This window comes from Petaurus breviceps, unplaced genomic scaffold (genome assembly GCF_028583685.1).
Source record: "Petaurus breviceps papuanus isolate PSGF00001 unplaced genomic scaffold, PetGlider_PUasm1.0 76, whole genome shotgun sequence".
Taxonomy (NCBI): domain Eukaryota; kingdom Metazoa; phylum Chordata; class Mammalia; order Diprotodontia; family Petauridae; genus Petaurus; species Petaurus breviceps.
This window is the reverse complement of record NW_027186473.1, coordinates 4,565,551-4,588,658: the sequence shown is the minus strand read 5'-3', so window position 1 is coordinate 4,588,658 and position 23,108 is coordinate 4,565,551. Positions and strand designations below refer to the sequence as shown.

Below are 23,108 nucleotides of genomic sequence, written 5' to 3'. Positions count from 1 at the left end.
AAAAGCACAGGAGTCCTTGTCCCATGATGAAATTACCCCTCTCTTAGGGTAGAGCTAAAAAATTAACCATAAAATGGTCTTTTATATTTATTTTTTTTCTTTTTGCTTTGAAATATGCTTTCAAATCACATTTAAAAACTTCAGGAAACTCTAGGTCTCAGTATTCTAGGCACACTGAAATCTTGCAACATCTGTTGCTTTTCATTGCATGATATTAACAAATTCTGAACAATCTGATTTCACTTACTGAACAATCTGAATAATCTTATGCAGGTTCAAATGAATAGCAATTAAGAATCACTTGATCACATTGTTTATACCCAAAGAACTGAGTCAGTTTCAGAATTTAATAGGAAATGGGCATGAAAATAATTGGCTTTTGTGACTCACTTTTTTCAAATGAATATTTATGTCCTGGTCATGTTGTTAGTTGGCTTCTTTTCCTTCTTTTTTTGGCATGGACTGGTCAAGTGATAAAATTAGAAAGTTATAAATAGTCCTAGATCCTCTGCCTACCCAGTGGAACTTTTTTGTTTCTCAAGTTGGTTATATCTATTGGAAGATTTTTCAACCCTAAGTGATACAGAGGTATGTATGTGCTTGATAATGTAACATATTAGATTTAAATGTGAATAACATCTATATCAGTAACAATGGTTTGCAAAGGTCTGCATATTCTAAAAAAAATTCACTTCTTTAATGAAATCAATTCCCTTGCTTTATAGGAAGGCACTTCAGTGCCCCTGAAAGCTGATGTTATTAAATTTTAAGTTCCCTAAATCATAAACTGTTAAAAGATTCATCACTCTGTTGATCCTAATTTTTAGTTTACATAATTCATAAATACTTTTATATATATTACTAATGAAAAATCTTGATTTGCTAAAACTAACACACATAAATCTGTTTCACCTAATTTTGAAAAAAAATTTTCCCTCTAAGCTAAACAAAGTTGATATATAGGACAATTGTTACTTTGAATGTCACTGATTAATGAAGAAGTTGATTTTCAAGATAGAGGCAGTTTCTGGGATATAATTTGAAATTTCTTAAATGCAGTGCTATATGGATGACTGCAATTACATGAATTATTCTTAGTGATTTTAAAGAAAAAAATATATTTTAAAATAAACCAATTTTTTTAAAAAAAGTATAGATATTAATGTAGTTTATTCCAAATTGTAATTAGTTGAGTTCTCCTCATGATCTAGGAGGGGAGAAGTATTATAACCCAGCATGTTGATGGGGAAAAAAAAAACAAACTACATTCCTTTCCTCTTTCATTTTGGATTCTGACCTAAGATTGTCCCATTTTTAGGCATAATGCCACTCCTAATCCCAGAACTTCAGCAGGCAGTGTAGTTTTATACCTTACTTCCAAGAGGAGAAAGAATTGGAAAGAATCTGAGGGGATACTTCCAAGAGGAGAAAGAATTGGAAAGAATCTGAGGGGATGCAGCAGTTATCAATGTGCAAATTGAAGAATTGTTTACCGTGATCAACAGAGCTGGCTTAATGTGGAGGTGGGGTAGGTACTTAGCCACATATAGGATATAATTTCTGGAGTTTAAAGCCTCATTACCAAAAAAATAAGTAACCTATCTCCTTGCTAATTTGATGATATTTATCAGGAGACAAAAACAAAACTTCATAGTCAGAGTCAAAGTCTAAAAAATAAATATCCTTTGCAAGAGGTTATAAATTTCACATTAATGTATAAGTGACTGATATTTTCCGGGAGTAGATTTTGATAGGATGGAAAGAACATGACTCTGGTAAGCTGGGATGGGTAAGAAGTCCAAGAACTTGGGGGAAGAGAGGCTGGGAGCCAGAAGTATATATTTTCCTTCTTTTATAAGACTGGAATCTTATAAGTGACATTCAGCTGCACCTTTCTAATGCCTATTCCAAAATGCTTAATTTTTCTCTAAAGAGTTTTATCAATGGTTAGCTAGTCAGTTGTGCCACCTGAAATTCTTTTTCCCTTCAAACCAAGATCAAGTTTTCTTCATCCTTACTTTTTGCTATTAGTAAATTTCTTTTTGTAATTTTTCAGAATGTCAACCATGGGAGAATTTGACACAGACTTTTACCAGTCTAATTATTTTATTGATAATCAAGAACAAGGTTATGATGCTGCTGATGCTTATGGAAATCTATATGGACTCAGAGAGTAAGTCTACTACATATACATCAATGGAATTCCCTTTCACTAAAGAGTTCACATTTTGATATTATAAAAATATCTAACTTTGATCAAAACATAAGGATTGACCTTAGTCTCTAGAGGTGGCAAAGACTATTGATCATCTACTCTGGGGGTTCTTAACCTGAGGTCCATTAACTTTTTAAAAAATCGATAACTACATACTAGTACAATTGGTTTCCTTTGTAACCCTCTGTATCTTATTGTATGCATTCAAAATATTATTCTGAGAAATTACCAGATTTCCAAAGGGATATATGAAATAGAAAAGGTTAACGATCTCTTTTTAAAGATAATGAAATAGAAGCTCAGAGTCTCTTGCCCAAGTTCACATAAAGAAGTAGCAGAGTCAGGACGCAAACTCAGGTTCTCAGACTCCAGTTTTCTATTAGGCCATGCTCCTTCTAGGCCTGGTTTCTCTGAGGGAGTATTTCCATGGAGGAAGAGACAGTATTTACACACTTTGCATAAGTACAGGGTCTCAAAATAAATATACCCTTTGATCTCAGGGCTCCTTTAAACTCTTTCAAATTATTGAGGACCACAAAGTGTTTTTGTTTATGTGGGTTAGATCTATTAATATTTAGTATATTAGAAATTAAAACTGAAAAATGTTGAATTATCTAATTTGACATAAGAATATACTAATTTGGTGTTAGAATATTTTTATGAGAAATAACTTTTCCTTTTTTATTTTTTAAAATAAATTTATTTATTTATTTTTAGTTTTCAACATTCATTTCCACAAGATTTTGAGTTACAATTTTTTCTCCCCATCTTTCCTACCTCCCACTCCATAATAGCAAGGCTATTGAATACCCCTTCCCCATGTTTTCCCTTATATCTTCCCCAATGACCCCCCTAACTTTCTAGTAGGGAAAGATGGATTTCTATACCCCGGTGCCTGTGTATCTTATTTCCCAGTTGCATGTAAAAAACAAATTTTTTAAACATTTGTTTTTAAAACTTTTGAGTTCCAGATTTTTTCCCTTCTCACCTGCCCCCACTGGGAAGATAAGAAATTCAATTTAGGTTGTACATGTGTAGTTGCCCAAATCATTTCCATAGTAGTTTTATTATGAAAGACTAACTATATTTCCCTCCATCCTATCTTGCCCCCTACTTATTCTATTTTCTCCTTTGACCTTATCCCCTTTCAAAAATGTTTGCTTCTAACTACTCTCTCCACCAATCTGCCCTCCCTTCTATCATGCCCCCTCTTATCCACTAACCCCTTATTTTCCTGTAGGGTAAGATACCCAATTGAGTGTGTATGTTATTCCCCCCTTAAGCCAAATTCAATGAGAATAAGGTTGACCCATTCCATTTCACCTTCCTGCTCTTCTGCTCCATTGTTAAGTGTTCTCTTGCCTCTTTTATATGAGATAATTTACCCTAATCTGTTTCTCCCTTTCTCCTCCTCCCAATAAATTCCTCTCTCACCTCTTAATTTTAGTTTTTAGATATCATACCTTCATATTCAACTCATCCTGTGCCTTCTGTCTATGTATACATGAACATACATATGCCCATACTTTCATATATATTTATATACACATATACCCTCCTATACAAACATATATATGCATGTATACATATATATTCATATATATTCCCTTCAACTATCCCCATACTGAGAAAAGTCTTATGAGTTACAATGATCATTTTTCCATGTAGGAATATAAATCGTTCAACTTTAGTAAGTTCCTTATGATTTCTTTTTCTTGTTTATCTTCTCATGCTTCTCTTTTTTCTTGTATTTGAAAGTCAAATTTTCTGCTCAACTGTGGTTGGAAAAATAACTTTTTCAAACCCCCTCCCCCCAAAAAAATTAATGAGGTAGGCAGAGACAAGATGGCAGAGTAAGAGCAGGGACTTGCTTGAGCTATCCCCCAAACCCCTCCAAATAGCTGTAAAAATTACTCTAAACAAATTCTAGAGCAGCAGAACCCACAAGATGACAGAGTGAAGCAAAAAAAAAAAAAAAGGAAAAAAGGAAGGATGTATTGCACTGGGCTGGGAGTGGAGCACAGTCCTGTGTGGACTAGGGTGGCACAGACAGGGCCTGAGCAGACCTCAGGAAAACGAATCACTAAAACTTTGGTGGTTTCCAGGCTTCCCAACCTACAAACTCCAAAGACAGTATAGAAGGTCTATGGGAAAACTCTGTGGGACCTGAGTGAAAGAGGAATACAATCCAACTAGGGTCTGGCCCCAGCCCTGAGGTACTAGAGGTGGAAGCTGCTGTTTCTGGAGGGAGCTCTGGGCCCACAGAAGGTGGGGGGTCAAGTGGCTGATACAAAGCCCCTGAAACCTGGGACAGTAAACTGTAATGGAAATGCAAATTTAAAAATCTTCCCTGCACCTAGGCCCTTTGATGGGCTTAAGACACTCTGAGAACCTTCCTTGATTTGAAAATATACTCTGCCTCCTGATAGGCTGAATGTGGTCACATGGAGCCTGTGGCAGGAGACTTGGTTTTCGGGAAAGCCCACACCTTAACGCTGTGTGACTGGGCAGTGGGTCAAGAGGGTGGTTACATTCTCTGACCCTGGAGAAGGCTATATAATCCCTGATGTGAGGCTTTGCTTTGGGGCTCACTTTGAGAAGTGTTCTGTGATTTGATCAGATGAGACTCTGGGAAGCTGTTATTGAGAGCCCCCTGGCTTTGAAAAGCCCAGATGTTGATTTGGTATGGATGTAATGGTTGGACAGTTTGGAAACCTGTCTACTTAATCTGTTTCTCTGTCCTGATAATTCTGTCTATATACTCTGAAATTCCGGGTGCTGACCTTTTTCCCCTGAACTAGATAAACGATATATATTTGACTAATTAAAGTAAGCTTGTTAACCAATTTTGAGTTGCTTTCCTTTAGCAAAGCATATCTAAGAACCTGTGTTGGCAGCCACCTTGGGGACACTGGGGTGCTTGCTGCTACATACACCCACCTCATCCCCCACCCCCACTGGAAGCAGAATTCTACCCTGACAAAGAGCTAGAAAGTCAAGTATTTGTCTGGGAAAATGAGCAAACAGCAGGAAAAAAAATAGACTATAGGATCTTATTTTGATGACAAAAATCAAAACGTGCAACCAGAAAAAAACAACAAAATCAAAGCTCCTGCATCAAAAGCCTCCAAGAAAAATATTAATTGGTTGCAGACAATGGAAGAGCTCAAAAAGGATTTTGAAAATTAAATAAGAGAAATAGAGGAAAAATTGGGATGAGAAATGAGAGTGATGCAAGAAAAATCATGACAAACAAGTCAACAGCTTGCTAAAGGAGATTTAAAAAAATACTGAAGAAAATAACACCTTAAAAATTAGACTAACCTAAATGACAAAAGAGGACCAAAAAGCCAATGAGGAGGAGAATGCCTTAAAAAGCCTAATTGGCCAAATGGAAAAGGAGGTTCCAAAGCTCACTGAAGAAAATAATTCCTTCAAAATTAGAATGGAGCTAATAATGGCTTTACAAGAAACCAAGAAATTATAAAACAGAACCAAAAGAATAAAAAAATAGAAGACAATGTGAAATATCTCATTGGAAAAACAACTGACCTAGAAAATAGATCCAGGAGAGTTAATTTAGAAATTATTGGACTACCTGAAATCCATGATAAAAAAAAGAGCATAGACACTATCTTTCAAGAAATTATCAAAGAAAACTGCCCTGATATTCTAGAACAAGAGGGTAAAATAGAAATTCACTGATCACCTCTTGAAAAAGATTCTAAAAGGGAAATTCCTAGGAGTATTGTAGCCAAATTCCAGAGTTCCTAGGTCAAGGAGAAAATTTTGCATTTGAGAACTGAGCATTGGAGAATCAGGCATTGGGACATTAGACATCTTGGAAGAAGGAAGTTTTATTTTCCCTGTTTCTCCATACCCAGAAACTGCCTCAGAAATAAAGGATATATAAGGATGCTATAACTTAGAACTGGCTTTAATTAAAACAAAAATAGGGGCATAATAATAATAACAGACATTTATGTAATATTTAAAGTTTGCAGAATATTTTGTAAACATATCTCATTTGAGCCTCACAACACTTCTGCTTTTTGGTCATCTTAATTGCGCAAAAAAAAAAAATGAGTTTAATTAGAAGTAGTATGCCAATATCTGTTCCAGAGGATAAAGAAGTACAAATAATTTGAAACTAACTTCCTACTTAAATCTCCATAATCTTTCATCCTTTATAAACTCTGTATAAAAATAGAAATGGGAAAAAATGGAGAAAATTATGGAAAACATGGTTCAGAACTAATAAATAAGAAAAGTCAGTGCTTTGAAGACTTTACTGAAGTCTAACATTTATGTATCGTAGAAAACTATCATCAGGAGTAGAGTTTAGGACATGAAAATCACCAAATGACATCTCCAAAATGTAATTGTTTATATTTTTATTTATAAAAATCAGTCACTTACTGGTGTGAAAGTCATTTCAGAATCAGTTGTTTTTGTAGAGCCAAATTACAAAACTTAGAACACAGAACATCATTTGTGAAAACACAAATGAGAAAATATGAGATGCTACTGAGACAATTATAGCTTGACCTATTTAAACAAATTATTGAGACCAATAAATGGAAATGAATAAAAATCCCAAATGAACAGAGACTGACATAATTTCTGAAGGAATTTTGACCGTTATAACTTAGTCATCAAAATGAGCAGACAAAAAGAAACTAGAAACAACCTCAGCTAACGAATACGAAATCTTTTTGCCAATATCCAAAAGAGAAATATGTCATTCAAGGTGAACATGGGTTTAGAATGAACACCCTCTTGTAAAATCTAATGAAGGAGGGTGGTAGAAGATTACAAATGGCATCAAATTATAAAAACAAAAAAAAAATAAGAAGCAGGGAGGGGAAAACAAGGTTACATAAATCTTGATCAGAAACTCACATAAATAAGATTATTTAGAGAGCATTTAAGTATTAAACTGAATGGAGGATAAGGAATGGAAACAAAAAGGAAAACACCCATAACAATTTCTATAAGAAACTCTTTTTTTAAACTAATATCATTGACATGATACACAAGGAAGTAGATGTCCATAGAGAGGAAGTCTGAGATGGAGATGTCACAAATTAAAGCTACGAGGGGTCAATTCTTAAATTATTGAAAGAAGGAAGACATCAAATATATAGGAAAAAAGGCATTTTAATCTCTATAAAATCCTTAAAATGTACACAAATCAAAAATATTCTTGATGAAGGGATAAAAAGGGAACCAATAAACTTTCATAAGTGATAATCTACATTACATAAGATCTTTGTAGTCACATGATTGAAAGAAAGGTGCATAAATCATATGATCCAACTCTATGTTTTTTGTAAAAATGATCATTTAATATTCAAATATTATTTTTAATCTAAATAGGTAGGACATTTTGCATTTAATTTAAATTTCCCCTTTCTAGAAACATTGTTTCTTTGTTTTTCTTTTTTTTGTTTTCTTGTGATGGATGAATAATCCTTTTAAATTCCAACTGAAATAGCTTGATAAATGAAACTTTTCTTCTTAGTCACTTATAAATTTCTCTCCATCAATGAAGCTTTGGAGTATGATGCCAATCTCTGTGGGTGAATTGAATTTGATGTTTCTCCCTGGAAGTGTCTGGTGGAGTGTAGTGATTTTTATTCTATCTCTTGACAGACTACTTCTGGGAAATTTTCTTGAATGGTTAACTGAAAAATGATTCCCAGAATACTTCTTTCTTTGAATTTTTCAGGTAATCTTATCACTCAGATCATCTATCTGACCCTTTTCTTCTGGTTCTATGATTTTGCAATGTTTTTAAGCCTTTTGCTAATTGTTTTCTTTGATCATGTTTGTGGTATGTTCTGCCCCTTCTGAAAACTTGTCTTCCAGTCAGAGAATTTTATTTCCATTGATTCAGTTCCTTTCCCTTTCTTTAAACATTCCACTGCTTTCTCTATACTGGTATCTTTTTTTCTTTACACCAATTTCTCTTGTTCCATTTTTTCCTTTATGGTGAAAGACCTCTTTACAGATGCTAAATAGTTCTTTACTGACACCAAAGCCTCATTAATTTTCTTTAAAAGGTTTATAATCCAATTTGATGTGTCTTGTGCTAGATCTTTGTTTCTTGGACGATTAATCAATAATATTTATTTGTTGTTTTTGAAGGGTTTTTCTCCTCTAACTGCATTTTTGCTTCCTGGTCTTTTCTTTATCAGAATCTAGTCTATTTTCATGGGATTTTTTTGGTTGTTCCCCTGGCCTTTCCCCTCTACATATTTATTTGTTTTATTTGGGATGAGACTATTTTTTTCTTTCATGACATCTCAACTCTGCCACCTTATCAGAATTCTAGGTATATACTTAAATAGGAGAAACTTTGTAGAAGACCACTGTTTCTTTTTAGCAGCAATTAATATTCTGACTGGCCTAAAAAATCTTTTTCATATATAGATACAGATATATAGATATAGACATACTTCATAATATATTGAGGAAATTTGCATTACAGATCTAGGTGTATTGTTATAGTAAAATAAATGAGTGGGTGACCCATCAATTTTTCTTTTCACTTTTAGGAGCTCATAGAAAAATCATGTAGCAGCTCCCAGAGTGAGGTCTTGATTAGTTCCACACATCAAAGAATTTTTCCATTCTCCATATATCTTTTACCTACCAGAGATGTTTGCCTCTAGAATCTCCAGACTTCAGAGGAACTGAAACCCTCCAAAAGCTGGTGTAGGAATTTACTCCCTCTCATTATTTCCTTGCTTTTATCATTTACCTTCCCTCCAAGTCTTTGTTCTGACCATTCCTAAGGAATTTTCATTTTTAATAAAAAACAAAATTCTGGATGAAAGAAATAGACTCACCAGAGAATTTTCTAATACTGATTCACAATCCTAGTTATGATAGTGAACTCAGGAAACTAAAATGTAAATAGAAGTTACTGAGGTCACAAAATGGCCAAAAAGCTATTCGTTTTTCTTGCATAAATTACACGCACAAAAAATTATCTTTCAGATTTGCTATGTGGTTTACAGCAAATGATTTCTTAACCTCTTTCTAATTTAGTTTGCCCACATAAAGTAAGAATATTTTCCACTTACTTGCTAGTGGATTGCTGAATAATTAATTTTTTCGTTTGAGTATGTGCTTCGAACTACTTGGGTCATATATTATATAATACATACAAGCTTTATTCCATTATGTATAGGTAGCATCTTGTGATGGATAGTCAGGAAGATATGAGTTCCAATATTTCCTCTGGTGCATAATAGCTATGTGAAAGCTCCTTGGCTCTTCAGGACCCTCAGCAACTCACTTAAATTCTAAATTACAGAGGAGGTAAAGACTGGCAATTTGTGGAAGAAATTTCCACACTAGGAGTGCCCCATATCAAGGTAATCACAGGCAGAGATTCTACTTAAAAAAAATGAAAATGTAAGAAAGTACAAATTTAGGTGCAATTTGTGTGTGGAGAATCACTCCTTTGCAGACAGATACTTAAGAAGCTAGAGAAATCAAAGATTAAGAAATTTTTGATATTAAGTGAAATGAGTTGTCCACATATTAATGAGCAATACTAAGTGCTTTAGTCTATAAATACTTTTCTTGGCAACTCCTTCAGATTAGGGACCATGAATTATTCTTTCTTTTTCTTGGTAGAGCTTCTTCACCCAGCTTCTAGCACAGTAAAATTCAGTTAGTATATGTTCGGTAAAGGGAGGAAAAAAATGTTCATTAAGTGCTTACTTTGTTGCTGTAATGTTAAGGGAATTTGAAGATCTTCCCTGCTCTTTAAAAGGCCCATCTGACCTCCTTTGAGCTCTGACCTAGCACATAGCTGAGTCACACGGAGCTCAGTGTGAGGAGTTTACCCAACAAAGCATGAACAGAGAGCAGAGGGTGAGGCAGAACTGAGGAGAGAGCTGAGGCAGAGCAGCAAGTGTGAGTGAGATAAGGAGAAATTTTGCCGAGGGAGTTTGTTTGTAGAAGGCCTAAGGGAGGGAAGGCTTGGGGACGGCACGTGCTCCCTGTATTAGTAATGTGTACTAACTTCTTTATTAGTATGGTAGATTTGGCTCTCTGATATATGAATAAATATCTTGTTTTTGTCTTTGAAGAAGAGAGTCTGTTATATCTTGATTCAAATCTAGAAATACATCTGCACATTCATAGCAGCTGCTGTGGGTATTCCATTGATGATGTAGTTTCAAGCACTGTGCTAAATGCTTCCAATGATCAAATATATATGAAGTGCCTATTACAAGTAGGGTACCTTATACAGTACTTTAGGGACTGCAAAGAAGTATAACATGCCATTCTTGTTTATTGTTTGAATGAATAAATTTCTCATTTTTCAATAACAGAATTTTGCTTTATCAGGCATTAATGAATAAAGAAACTAAGGGAAATCTTTATCTTGAGCCACATTTATTTAACAAACATTTACTGATTCTCTACCAGGTACGAGGCACTCTACTGGTCACTGAAAAGAATAACACTGTAAGGATTAAAAGACATAATTTCTTCAGCACTTCTATGGGTGATTGGTTGAAGGGGATTTGGCATCTGAATTCAAGTGCTTGAGAATACATATCAGCTGATATATCTTTTAGCTAAACTGTAGATCTTAATTTTTATTAGATGTGATCATCTGTAAAATAATTTACAAATATTCTCTCCTAACCCTGACCCTCTACTAAAATGTATACACACACACACACACATACATACATACATATATACATTCATGCACACTACCTCTCCCCAGACAAAAGCAGTTTGCCAAAATACCCAAACTTCCCTCTTGGTCTACTTCCCTTCTCTTCCCCATCTCCATCTGCACTGATTATTTCCTCCTCCCCCAATTTTTTTAAATTTTAAATTAATTAATTTATTTTTAGTTTTCAACATTCACTTTCAAAAGATTTTGAATTCCAAATTTTCTCTTCTCTCCCCCTCCACCACCCCAAGACAGTATGCATTCTAATTACCTCTTTCCCAATTGTACTCCTTTCTATCACACCCCCTTAATCCCCTTTCCCCTTATCTTCTTATAGGGCAAGATAGATTTCTAAACCCCATTACCTGTGTATCTTATTTACTAGTTGCATGTAAAGACAATTTTTAACATTTATTTTTAAAATTTTGAATTGCAAATTCTCACCCTTCTTCCCTCCCCACCCACCCTCATTGTGAGAAGGTAAGCAATTTAATATAGGTGATAGAAGTGCAGTCATGCAAAACACTTCCATAGCAGTCATGTTGTGAAAGACTAACTATATTTCTTTCCATCCTGTCCCACCCTCCACTTATTCTATTCTCTCCTTTGACCTGTCCCTCCTCAAAAATGTTTGCTTCTGATTTGTCCCTCTCTCAATCTGCCCTCCCTTCTATAACCTGCCTCTCTTATCCCCTTCCCCCCACTTTCCTGTATGTTAAGATAGATTTTTCATACCCAATTGAGTGTGTATGTCATTCCCTCCTCAAGCCAAATCTGATGAAAGTAAGGTTCACTCATTCTCTCTCACCTCCCCCTCCATTGTAAAAGCTCTTTTTTGCCTCTTTTATGTGATATAATTTACTACATTCTACCTCTCCCTTTCTTCTTCTGCCAGTAGATTCCTCTCTCATCCCTTAATTTTATTTTTTAGATATCATCCTTTCATATTCAACTCACCCTGTGCACTTTCTCTCTCTCAATATATATTTAGAGAGAAAGATATAGATAGATATAGATATAAATATACATATGTTTATCCATATACATATATATAATCTGTCTCTCTATATATGCATATGTATATATAATCTATATTCCCACCAACTACCCTAATACTGAGAAAGGTGTCATGAGTTACAAATATCATCTTTCTATGTAGGAATGTAAACAGTTCAATTTGAATAAGTCTCATGATTTCTTTTTCCTGTTTACCTTTTCAAGCTTCTCTTGATTCTTGTATGTAAAAGGCAAATTTTCTATTCAGCTCTAGTTTTTTTTTTCCATCAAGAATGGTTGAAAGTCCTCTATTTCATTGAATATCCATTTTTCCCCCTGAAAGTTTGATTATACTCAGTTTTGCTGAGTATGTGATTCTTGGTTTTAATCCTAGTTTTTTTGACCTCTGGAATATTATATTCCAAGCCCTCTGTGCCCTTAATGTAGAATCTGCTAAATCTTGTGTTATCTTGATTGTGTTTCCACAATACTTGAATTGTTTCTTTCTGGTTGCTTGCAATATTTTCTCCTTGATCTGGGGCCTCTGGAATTTGGCTACAATATTCCTAGGACTTTTCCTTTTGGGATCTCTTTCAGGAGATGATTGGTGAATTCTTTCAATTTCTATTTTATCCTCTGGTTCTAGAATATCAGGGCAGTTATCCTTGATAATTTCTTAAAAGATTTTGGTCATGGCTCTCAGGTAGTCCAATAATTTTTAAATTATCTTTCCTGGATCTATTTTCCAGGTCAGTTGTTTTTCCAGTGAGATATTTCACGTTGCCTTCTTTTTTTTTGTTCTTTTTGTTTTGTTTTATAATTTCTTGGTTTCTCATAAAGTCATTAGCTTCTAATTGCTCCATTCTAATTTTGAAGGAATTATTTTCTTCAGTGAGCTTTTGGACTTCCTTTTCCAATTGGCCATTCTTCTCCTCACTGGCTTTTGGGGCAGTTTTTGCCATTTGAGTTAGTCTATTTTTTAAGGTGTTATTTTCCTCAGTATTTTTTGGGGTCTCCTTTAGCAAGCTGTTGACCCATTGTTCATTATTTTCTTGTATTACTCTCCTTCTCTTCCCAATTTTTCATATACTTCTTTTACTTGTTTTTCAAAATCCTTTTTGACTCTCCCAGTGACCAATTCATATATTTTTCTGAAGCTTTGGAGGTAGGAGCTTTGTCTTTGTTGTCTTCTTCTGTTTGTATGTTTTGATCTTCCTTGTCACCAAAGTAAGATTCTATATTCTCATTTTTTTTTGCTGCTGTTTGCTCATTTTCCCAGCCAACTACTTGACTTTTTAGCTCTTTTATAAAGTAGGACTCTGCTTCCAGTGTGGAGGGCATACTGTTCCAAACTTCAGGGGTTTTGTGCAACTGTTTTCATAGTTACTTCTAGGTACCTGTAAGTTTTCAGGTCTTCTAAGGTGGTATGATCTAAGAAGAGGTGTTTACTCCTCCCCTGGTCTGTGCTCTGGTCTGTGAGTGACCACAAGCACTCTTTTCTGCCTTGGAATTATGAAGAGAATTCCCTCTTCACCACTGCCACAAGCTCCACCACACAGCATCATCACCACATCATTTCCTTCTTGCCCCAGGACTACTACCCAGGACTATGACCAAGATCCAAGTAGGGCAAAGCAAGAGAATCCTGCCTCAGAGCCATCAAAGACATCCCTGCAATCTCTCTCTGATCTGCCACTCAATCCCCACACTGTCTGTGGGCCAAGAGTTCTGGAAGCAGCAGTAGGCCACCACCTCCACCACCCTGGGACTGGGGCTGGCTCCTCTCTCAACGCAGGTCCAACAGACCTTTCCTACTGACCTTCTAAGTTGTCTTTGGTGTTTGTGAGTTGAAAAGTCTGGAAAAAGTCACTGTTGACAATGATTCAGTGCCCTGATCCCTGCTCCAGGTTTCCTGGGGGCCTGGTCTTTGCTGTCATGGCTCATGCCAGACTGGGCGCCTCTCCCTTCCTGGTGCAGCAGACCTTTCCTGTCGACCTTTCAGGTTGTCTTGGGCTGGAAATTTGTTTCAATCTGTCATTTTGTGGTTTCTGTTACTCTAAAATTTGTTTATATTCATTTTTACAGGTATTTTGATGGGTTTGGGGGAGATCTCAAGCAAGTCCCTGCTTCCCCCCACCAATCTTTTCTTGAGATTATTGGTTATTCATTTTCATCCTTCATATAGACATAAATAAAGTCACAAATTGGGTGAGAAGAGAACAGATCTCATTTGAGCAAAGTAAATCTTCATGCTTACAAATGGAAACATCTTTGAAAACATGCTGTTGGCATCTTTCTAGCCTTGCTATTCCAAGGTGACTCTGCCAATAGTCGTTGCCATCTCTGGGCTGTAACTGAAAAGACTGCTTTGTAGACTATGTGTGGTGGCTCTTTAAGTGAGCAGCATTTTTGAAACTGCATTTTGATTTTTGCAGGACAGTGAAGCATAGTGGACAGAGCTCTGGCCCTGGAGCCAGGAAGATCTGGGTTCAGCTTGTGTTTCTGACCCATATTGTCTGTGTGAGCCTCTCAGTGCTCTAGACAATGCTCTAAGCCTTTTAAGTTGTGGAGAAAGTGATAACCTGCATGTCTGGAGGGAGATTTTTCATTACTGCTTTTCCCTATGTCTACGAAATCACAGATCTAGCTCCTATTTCTATTTTTAATGATGGGGCAGTGCTGCCTGTCATCATCAGCAGCTTTTTTTTTTTAAACTCGCTGCCTTATGAAAACCTTTACTTAAAAAGAGCTAGCCCATTCCAAACTGAAGAACTTTAAACATGATATTTGTGTAATTAGGTGCCTACAAGAACCAAATAACATCCAAGAAAATTAGGTGAATCTGGCAAAGAAAAAAAAAAATAAAAGCATATTTCTTTCTTTTCTTTATCATTGTATTAATCTCACAGATGGTTTAACGACAATATTTTTCATTCCAGACAGCATTCAACAGAACTGCCCCACCCTGCAGCTTTTGTTCCTCCAGAGATGACTGCATCTTCAGGTTACACCAGACAATATTTTCAGCCAACATATAACTCGGATTATTATTCACAACCACCTTATGCAGACAGTTTTGATGAAGAGCCACCTTTGCTAGAAGATAAGTTAAGCAAATGTTATTAATATACTTTGCATTTTAGAGAACAATGGAAATAATCAGCATTAAATGAGTACCATTATTATGCTGTGTCCTGAGCTTTATATTTGACTCTTCTATGGAGAAGGGCCTACAAATTTTATCAAAATTAGCAGCAACAAGATGCATGTCTTCATGGGGAATGTGAATGGCACAAATTCAGATGTTGATTCTAAGTTATTCCTTTGAATCAGAAAAAAACCAAGCTGTTATTAATAACCTCTCCCCTTTCTATAGCTAGACTTCTTCCTGTAACAATAATTGAATACATCAGTTAGTCAGTCAGCTAGATTTTATTAAGCAACTACTATGTGCTGGCTACTCTATACTCTTATAGAACATATATGCAAGAAAGGCAACATTTTAAAGTTGAAAAAGAGTCTCTCAGCTAATAAAGAATTTCAGAATGATATATTTTGCCAACTAGGATTACAGAGACTTTGAGAATCTTAGGTAGAAGGGACTTTAGAAGTTACTGGAGGGTCAGCTAGATGAATAGAGCACCGGCCCTCGAGTCAGAAGGACCTGAGGTCAAATCCCCCTCAGCCACTTAACACTTACCATGTTTCCCCGATAATAAGACACTGTCTTATTATTTTTTTGGACAGAAAAACACCAGAGGGCTTATTTTCAGGGGAGGGCTTATTTTAATGAACATTGACAGCAATTTTAATAAAAAGGTAAATGTGAACAAAAAAATGTACCTTTATTCAATAAGCAAATTACTGGGGAAGAACAGGATGACGTGCTCACTGCTGCAGCTCTGATTGGATGCAGCTCGGAGTGCGGTGTGCGTTTCACTCGGGGGGGGGGAACGGTGCATACAGAGGGTACCGTAATGTAGTGTGTAGAGCAGGGGATCACCTTCACTACAGTAGCAATCTCAATAGGGCTTATTTTCAGGGGAGGGCTTATTTTAGAGGAATCTTACACAGTAAGGGGAGGGCTTATTTTCGGGATAGGTCTTATTATCGGGGAAACACAGGGTACTAGCTATGTGACCTTGGGCAAGTCACTTAATCCCAATTGCCCTGCCCTCCCCCCTCCAAAAAACAAACAAACAAAAAAGAAGTTACTGATCCAATCACCTAACTGAAGCATGACTCTTCTCTATGACACCTCATGCCCAGCTTTGTATGTGTTTTCATACTATATTGTAAGGAAGAGATTTCCCATTAATTTGCTGTCATTGTTAAATTGCATGTCACCTTCCCTATCCCTCACCCCTTTTCAGAACTCTAATCACCTCTCTCCTTTCTACAACTAGACTTTCTCCTGTAACAATAATTGAATACATCAGTTAGTCAGCTTTTATGTCTGCTACATGACTGGTAGGGGAGAACAATACAATTTTTGGTTTTAAGGTAAGTTCATTCTTCAGAAATTTTGTAGCCAAATCAGGAGACCTCCTAAGTTCTCAGGGCTTCCTTGGACTTTTCACTGGTGGAGGTGGCAGAATCTGGGCATATTGTTAGCACAAATAAATAGGAAAAACATCAAATCTGTGGACAAATGAGAAATGCCACTAGTCTAACTACAATTCAGTTAATGGAATTAGACTGTTCCCTTGTCAGTGGTTTCTGATATTAAGAGGAATAGGTAAAAATAAACAACCCAAAAATTTGCAAAAAAAAAAAAAAAAAACACGGAAAAAATTTTGCTTCATTGTAATCATAACCTCTTTTCTCCTCTGACTTAGCTTATCTAGTCTTTAACGAAGAAGCTTCATACAGTAATCCATCTTTGCTTGACCCTTAAGAAAGAAGAAAGGTATCTGTACCTTTAAGACCTCGTCAATGCCTACTTTTAAGTCATAGAGTGGGAGGTGAGGTGGCTGAGTAACAGTGAGTAGGATTGTAGCGGAGGGTTCTTGGCAGACGGTTTAGTGTGGGAGACACAGACTAAGATTCCAGGAATGTTTCAAGCAGCAACATGTTTCTATATCCACCTCCCCCATACTTATCACCTACATCCTCCCTTCCTTCCTTATCTGTAAGATTTACATACTCAAAATTATGTTTAACTCGTTACAACCCTTCTGAAACCAATCTCGAAAGCATCACTGACTCAGAGTTGGTAAGGATCTCCAGGGTCATCTGGTCCAACCCGTACCTGAAAAGGTACCTACTCCTTCACATCCCCAACAAATTCTCATCTGTGCTTTATTTGAAAACCTCAAGTAATAAGGAACTTGCTACCTCTTAGGGCAGCCTCCTCCTTGGTTAGGTTAATCATTAGAACGTATTTCCTATATTTAGCCTACCATGCTTACTATAGTGTTTGGCACATAATACATTGTTATATTAAAGGAATCTTGGAAGTGTACTTAATTTACCCTTTAAAAGCATTTGTTTTCTTGAGGCAGATAGCTGGCACAGTGCACAAAGTGCTAGGCCTGAAGTCAGGAAGACCTAAGTTCAAATTCAGCTTCAGGCACTTACTAGCTGGATGACCTTGGCCAAGTCACTTAGTCTTTGTCTCAGTCTCCTAAAATGTAAAATTAGAATAAAAATAGCACTTACTTCTTGGGGTTGAGGATAAAATGATAATATTTATGAAGGGCTTAGTATAGTACCTAGCACATAGTAGGCACTATATAAATGTTAGCTATCATTATTGTTATCATCACTACTTCTCACATCATATATAATAAGCTTGCAGATTTCAACCCCCAGATGTCTTTCAGATAAATTCCTTGTTCATGTGAAATAATACTTCCTCCATTTCATATTTGTGAAGCTGATTTTTTTAAACCCAAGTGTGAGACTTTATTAAATTTTACCTTAGTATATTGGACCAAATCTATTAGATCTGTCAAGATCCTTTTGGATCCTGACTCTGTCAGGAAGCAGGTCATCTGTGCCTTTATCCACGTCATTGCTGACAGTGCCAAACAGCACAAGACCAGCCACTGCAATGTCACCACTGGATGCCTCCTCTTAGATTATCATCCACCCTATAATGACTATTCTTTGGGTTAATCCATTCTTTTTTTTTGCCATTTAACCTATGTCTCCTCACATTTTCCTCAAGGCTAGCATGAGAAACTAGCTCAAGAATTCTCTGGACAAACTATGATCAAGGCAGAGTCAGACTGAACAGTGTCTCTATGAATACATTTTAAGACTATACTATCAGTTTTGGCTGCCCTGTCACAGTAGTGACTCATCTAGAAATTGCATCTTAGTTAAACCCCTAAGCTGTTTATCACAATATCTAGTCTAGCCTACCAACAGCAGAATTTGTACCATTGCATTTTTGGACTCCTTTGAGATTGTACCTTTACTCATATTAAATTTCCTCATGTTTAAGGATTTTAAGGTAATGCAAGATCCATGTGTATATTGCATCATCAAAGAAAGGATTAATGAATGCCCAATAGTTTGAGCACTAAGTATAAGTATTCATTGTTTGGGGATTAGATTTGGGGGGGAGGGGAGGAAGAATTGACAAAAATATATATAACGTGTATATATTTAAAATGTTTCCATTGATCTAAACCTGCTATTGTTCATAAAACCCAATTTCCTAACTATGTTGGAGTTTACTTTCCCATGATATTTAGAATTTCTTAAAATTAGTGCTAATCTCCAATATCATTAAAATCATCACTATACCCTGACTTAATTTCTCTTACTACTTTCTTAACCAGTTCCCTCAAAGTAATAACCCATTTTGATCAATCAAATCACTCCAATGTGAAAAAGAAATTACTATATTTCTTTTCTGCCCCATGCCAGCTAAGAGGGAATCCTTTCCCTCATGTCCATCAAACCATTCTAGATGACCCTTGTCCACAATCAATTCTTCCAAGCTTTTCACTAATTTAATGCCTCCTGATATAAGATACTTCCTCCAGATTGGGTGGAATTATGTAGAGCAGAGACCCATTTTGTCTTACAGAGCCTGAAAAGCGTGATAAGTTGATAAATGGTATTTTATTCCTTTTTTTTTTCTTGAGGAAAAGTCAGTGTAGTATTTAAAAATACAGGACTGTAGAATATACATACTTGTCACTCAAACTACTTTATTTGAGAAATATGTCTGTTTATTCTGGACATGATTTATGATATAAAACACTTGGTTAACTTTGGGAAAGAATAACTTTTTGTTACTTGATAATGCAACATCAACAATGTTAACAAATGAATCTTGAGATAATAATCAATTCTCACGTGTCAGACTAGAAAATATAGTATAACTTAATATTTTATATTTCTAACATAGGCTGGTGTTTGTAGTTGAAAGGCCAGGGCCACAATTTACATAAAAAATAAAGATATTAATTCATTTTTATAGCACATATATCATACACTTTGCTACCACTAGATGACAGCAAAGCAATAAATTTTGAATTCATATTTCATGGCAATTTCCTCCTCTATTTTTCTTTTGCATAATAAGATATTGTGTTATGGTCTCTATAATTAATAAATACTTACCATAACCTCCTTTGCATATTTGGCAATAAATTCGGAAGCAAAAATCAAGGTAGCTTACTTCAGCAAAAAAAAAAACATTGAAACCCCAGTTTTTATAAAAGGGCTTTCAAGTCTTTCATTAGTTCTTTGCTTTAGTGGGCCAAACCAAAAGATGTGCAGAAATTAATCTTGCCATTTAACAATGGTTTGACATGCTTATAACATTCCATAAAATATATTTTATTTTGGTTATTTAGAGTACAATTATGCATTTTTTTTTTTTGAGAAGAGGTGGCCATTGCATTCATTCACTTCATTTTTTCAGGAAGCATTCATGCAGTGCTGCCCCCAAGGCCCTATCCTCAATGCTTTGGAGTAAAACAAAGTTAATTTATCATATTAAGCAATGAAAACATATGGTTAATGAAAGCCAGTTTACAACAATACTGTCAAGTTTGGAAATGATAAATTCCTCAGGTAGAATTAAATTGTAAAGTCTATTAATCCCTGAAATAGAAATTGAATGAGATAGTTCATGCTGATTTAAGTGTGATAGATTGTTCCTATTTACCAAAGTGTTTATGCATTAAGAAATATGTAAATATTCATCAGGTGAACAAATAATTTATTCAATTTTATTCTTATTTTCAAGATAAAAAATTTAGAATTTACCTTATCAATAAAATTAATAAACTCTTTAGCTGTACAAGGGCACAAGTCCTAATGCAGATGGAAGAAGGGAAACCCTCTCAATCTCATTCAGGTTTTCTAATGTCAACGATCAATTCCCAGAGAGAGAAATGTTTGGTCATTGCCCCAGCAGTATTATTCAACTCTCATCCATATTGACCATTAAAAGTCCTTTCTATGTTCTGTGCATAGAATTTAGGTTTTAGGGATTTATGGGCATGAAGGAGTAGGGCAGAATTAAAAGAAGGTTTCTGTTCCTTACCAAACTTCCAAATGATGCTCCATAGCCTTGTGAAGTCATGGATACAGATACTTTTCCTATGCAGAAATAATTTTTTCCCAGGGACAGAGAATCGTTGTGTCAGAGGCTTCCATAGCATAATAAAGGATTTAGGTTTACTTTAAGGGATTTTTTCATTTCTTTTTACTTAGGAAACCTTCTAAAATCTATTCTGAGTATCTCCTACTGTGTTGAGTACAACTTCCCATATGCAAGCATACAGTGCAAATTACTACAGATGAAAATTTCATTAAAAAAAATAGAACTCACTGAATCACAGTTAATCTCAGAAAGCCTCAAAAAAGGAGGCCCTCTTTTCCTCTATATCCTATCATCCCTTCCTGTTCTCTGCAAATAGGTAGGGAAACTTTAATATTAATAACAAGAATAGCTAACTTTTGAAAGTTTTAACATTTGCAAAGCACTTTATAATGATTATCACATTTGAACCTCATACCATTCCTTTGAGGCAGATGCTATGCATATGTTTTACATATGAGAAAACTGAATCTGAGAGAGATGAAATGGTTTTCTCAGGGTCAAATAACTGCTATTATGTGTCTACAGTGAACGAGGTCACGCCATAGTGCATGGAACGCCAGGAATGCTCATCTTCCTGAATTCAAATCTGACCTTAGGTACTTATTAGCTGTGTGACTCTGTACAATCACTTAACCCTATTTGCCTCAATTTCCTCATCTATAAAATGAGTTAGAGAAGGAAATGGCAAAGCCACTCCAGTATGTTTGCCAAGAAAACCTCAAATGGGGTCTTGAAGAGTAGGAGACAATTGAAAATGAGACCTGGTCACTTTCTCTTTACCTTCATAGCATTGTTCTCTTCTGTAGAAGTTTTTCAGGTCAATTGAGATAATATTATATCATAGGACCACAGATTAGAGCTGGGGAAAAAAAACCTTTAGGGATAATCTTCTACAAACTCCCAGTTTTCACAGTTTCCAAGTTGGAGAAACTGAAACTAAGAGATAAACTAATTTATCCAAGGTCACACTAGTCAAGAGTCATTTATCTAGAACTGAAAGGGACTTTAGAGGCTATCTAGTACAAACATTTCCAGATGAGGACACTGAGACCCAGGGAAATTAATTTGCCCAAGGAAATATCTGTAATAAGAGTTCAAGGCAGGATTTGAAACCAGAACCTCTGCTTTTAGGACCAGAATGGTTTTCTTGTTATACTACCATACCTTGTTATACATACCATACCATGCTGGTATAAGGTGGTAGAACCAAAGCTTCAAACCCAGGTCCTCTGCTTTCAAATTCGGTCATGTCCATTGTACCACACTTTTCTCACAACGACCCTCTGAAGGTGATGTGCAAAGATTTTTATCCCTGCTATAGAGAGGAAGAAATTGGTGCACAAAGAGGTCATATGACTTGTCCATGATCAAATATCTAGTATATGGCAAGACTGAGACTCAAACACATGTCAAACTCGAAGTAAATTAAACTTCCACTATAACATGCTCTCTCAACCAAAGGAAGAGCAGACCAACCTTTGGCTAATGCCTGTTCTTGGGTTACTGCTGTGAGGTGGTTATGGTACATCCATAGCCCACTATGATGCAGGATAAATGGAAGGAGCCATAGGACTCAAAGAAGAGCTAGATGATGCAACAGCTCTCTTAGCCAGGTTGGAACTGTTCTCTTTGAGCTGAGCAAGGGGAATGGGACATGGAGCTGCAGGCTTTTTTGTTTGCTGGATCTCCTCAGATTCCCTATCTTATAGTAGCACATCTTCCTTTCAGAAGGGCAAACCATTCAGTCTTTGTTTTACTTCTCCCACCATTATCCTTTCTCTGTCCCTCCTTCCTTTTTTTTCTTCTTTTAGGAGGGGGAAAGACTGGGCAATTGGGGTTAAATAACTTGCCCAAGGTCACACAGCTAGTAACTGTTAAATATCTGAGGCCGGATTTGAACTTAGGTACTCCTGACTCCAGGGCCAGTGCTGTATTCACTGTACCACCTAGCTGCCCCTCTGCCTCTCCTTTTTATCTCCTTTGCTCCCTTCCAGTCTCCATTGGTTTTCAACTACTTCCTCTGGCTGACTTTTCTCTTTTCTTCACCCATACACTCCCCCAGATAGCTATCATTCTCTTAAATTAGCAGAATGGGAAGGAGTAAGAAAGGAAGATTCTAGTATGTATTGCATTAAAAGTTGTACTATCAATGCTAATTAAACTCCCTTCTACCCACAAATTCAATCATTATAGATAATTCATTCTTTAAATTGAATCATCTCTGGATTTGCTTTAAAAATAAAAACAGTTTCTGAGAAAATCATTCCTTCTGTGCCTCCCAGGTAGAATTCACTATATTCATGAAATAATTTTTCTTAATTCTACTTCCTAATTATTATAATTTTACTTGCAGCTGAGTGACTGACTACTTTTTAAGTGCTGGAGCTATGTTCCCTTCCTTTCTTGAAGTATTTCTGACCTTGACCTTCCCTCAAGATTCCTCTTAAAATATAGTTCTATGTGATTGGAGAAAAAGTGACTGTTATATAGAACATATCTATTCTATGTTCAATGTACATGTTCTATTTTTATTTTTTAATATAGAAACAGTACCATGTGGTAGCAGGTTTCATCAGGGGATCTAATCTAATCCTATTTTTTTTTTAATTGGAAAG

At 35.8% G+C, this 23,108-nt stretch overlaps 1 protein-coding gene across 1 annotated transcript in view; it reads left to right on the top strand.

Moving 5' to 3' along the window:
* Positions 1–1,353: 1,353 nt before the first annotated feature.
* The window catches only part of YIPF7 (Yip1 domain family member 7), a 43,963-nt gene continuing 22,208 nt past the window's right edge, over positions 1,354–23,108 (top strand). Inside the window, exons 1-3 of the mRNA XM_069105025.1 lie at positions 1,354–1,528; positions 2,057–2,173; positions 14,861–15,025. Of these exons, the coding sequence (XP_068961126.1) occupies positions 2,058–2,173; positions 14,861–15,025 (281 nt within the window). The 5' untranslated portion in view covers positions 1,354–1,528; position 2,057. The remainder of the gene's footprint in view (positions 1,529–2,056; positions 2,174–14,860; positions 15,026–23,108) is intronic.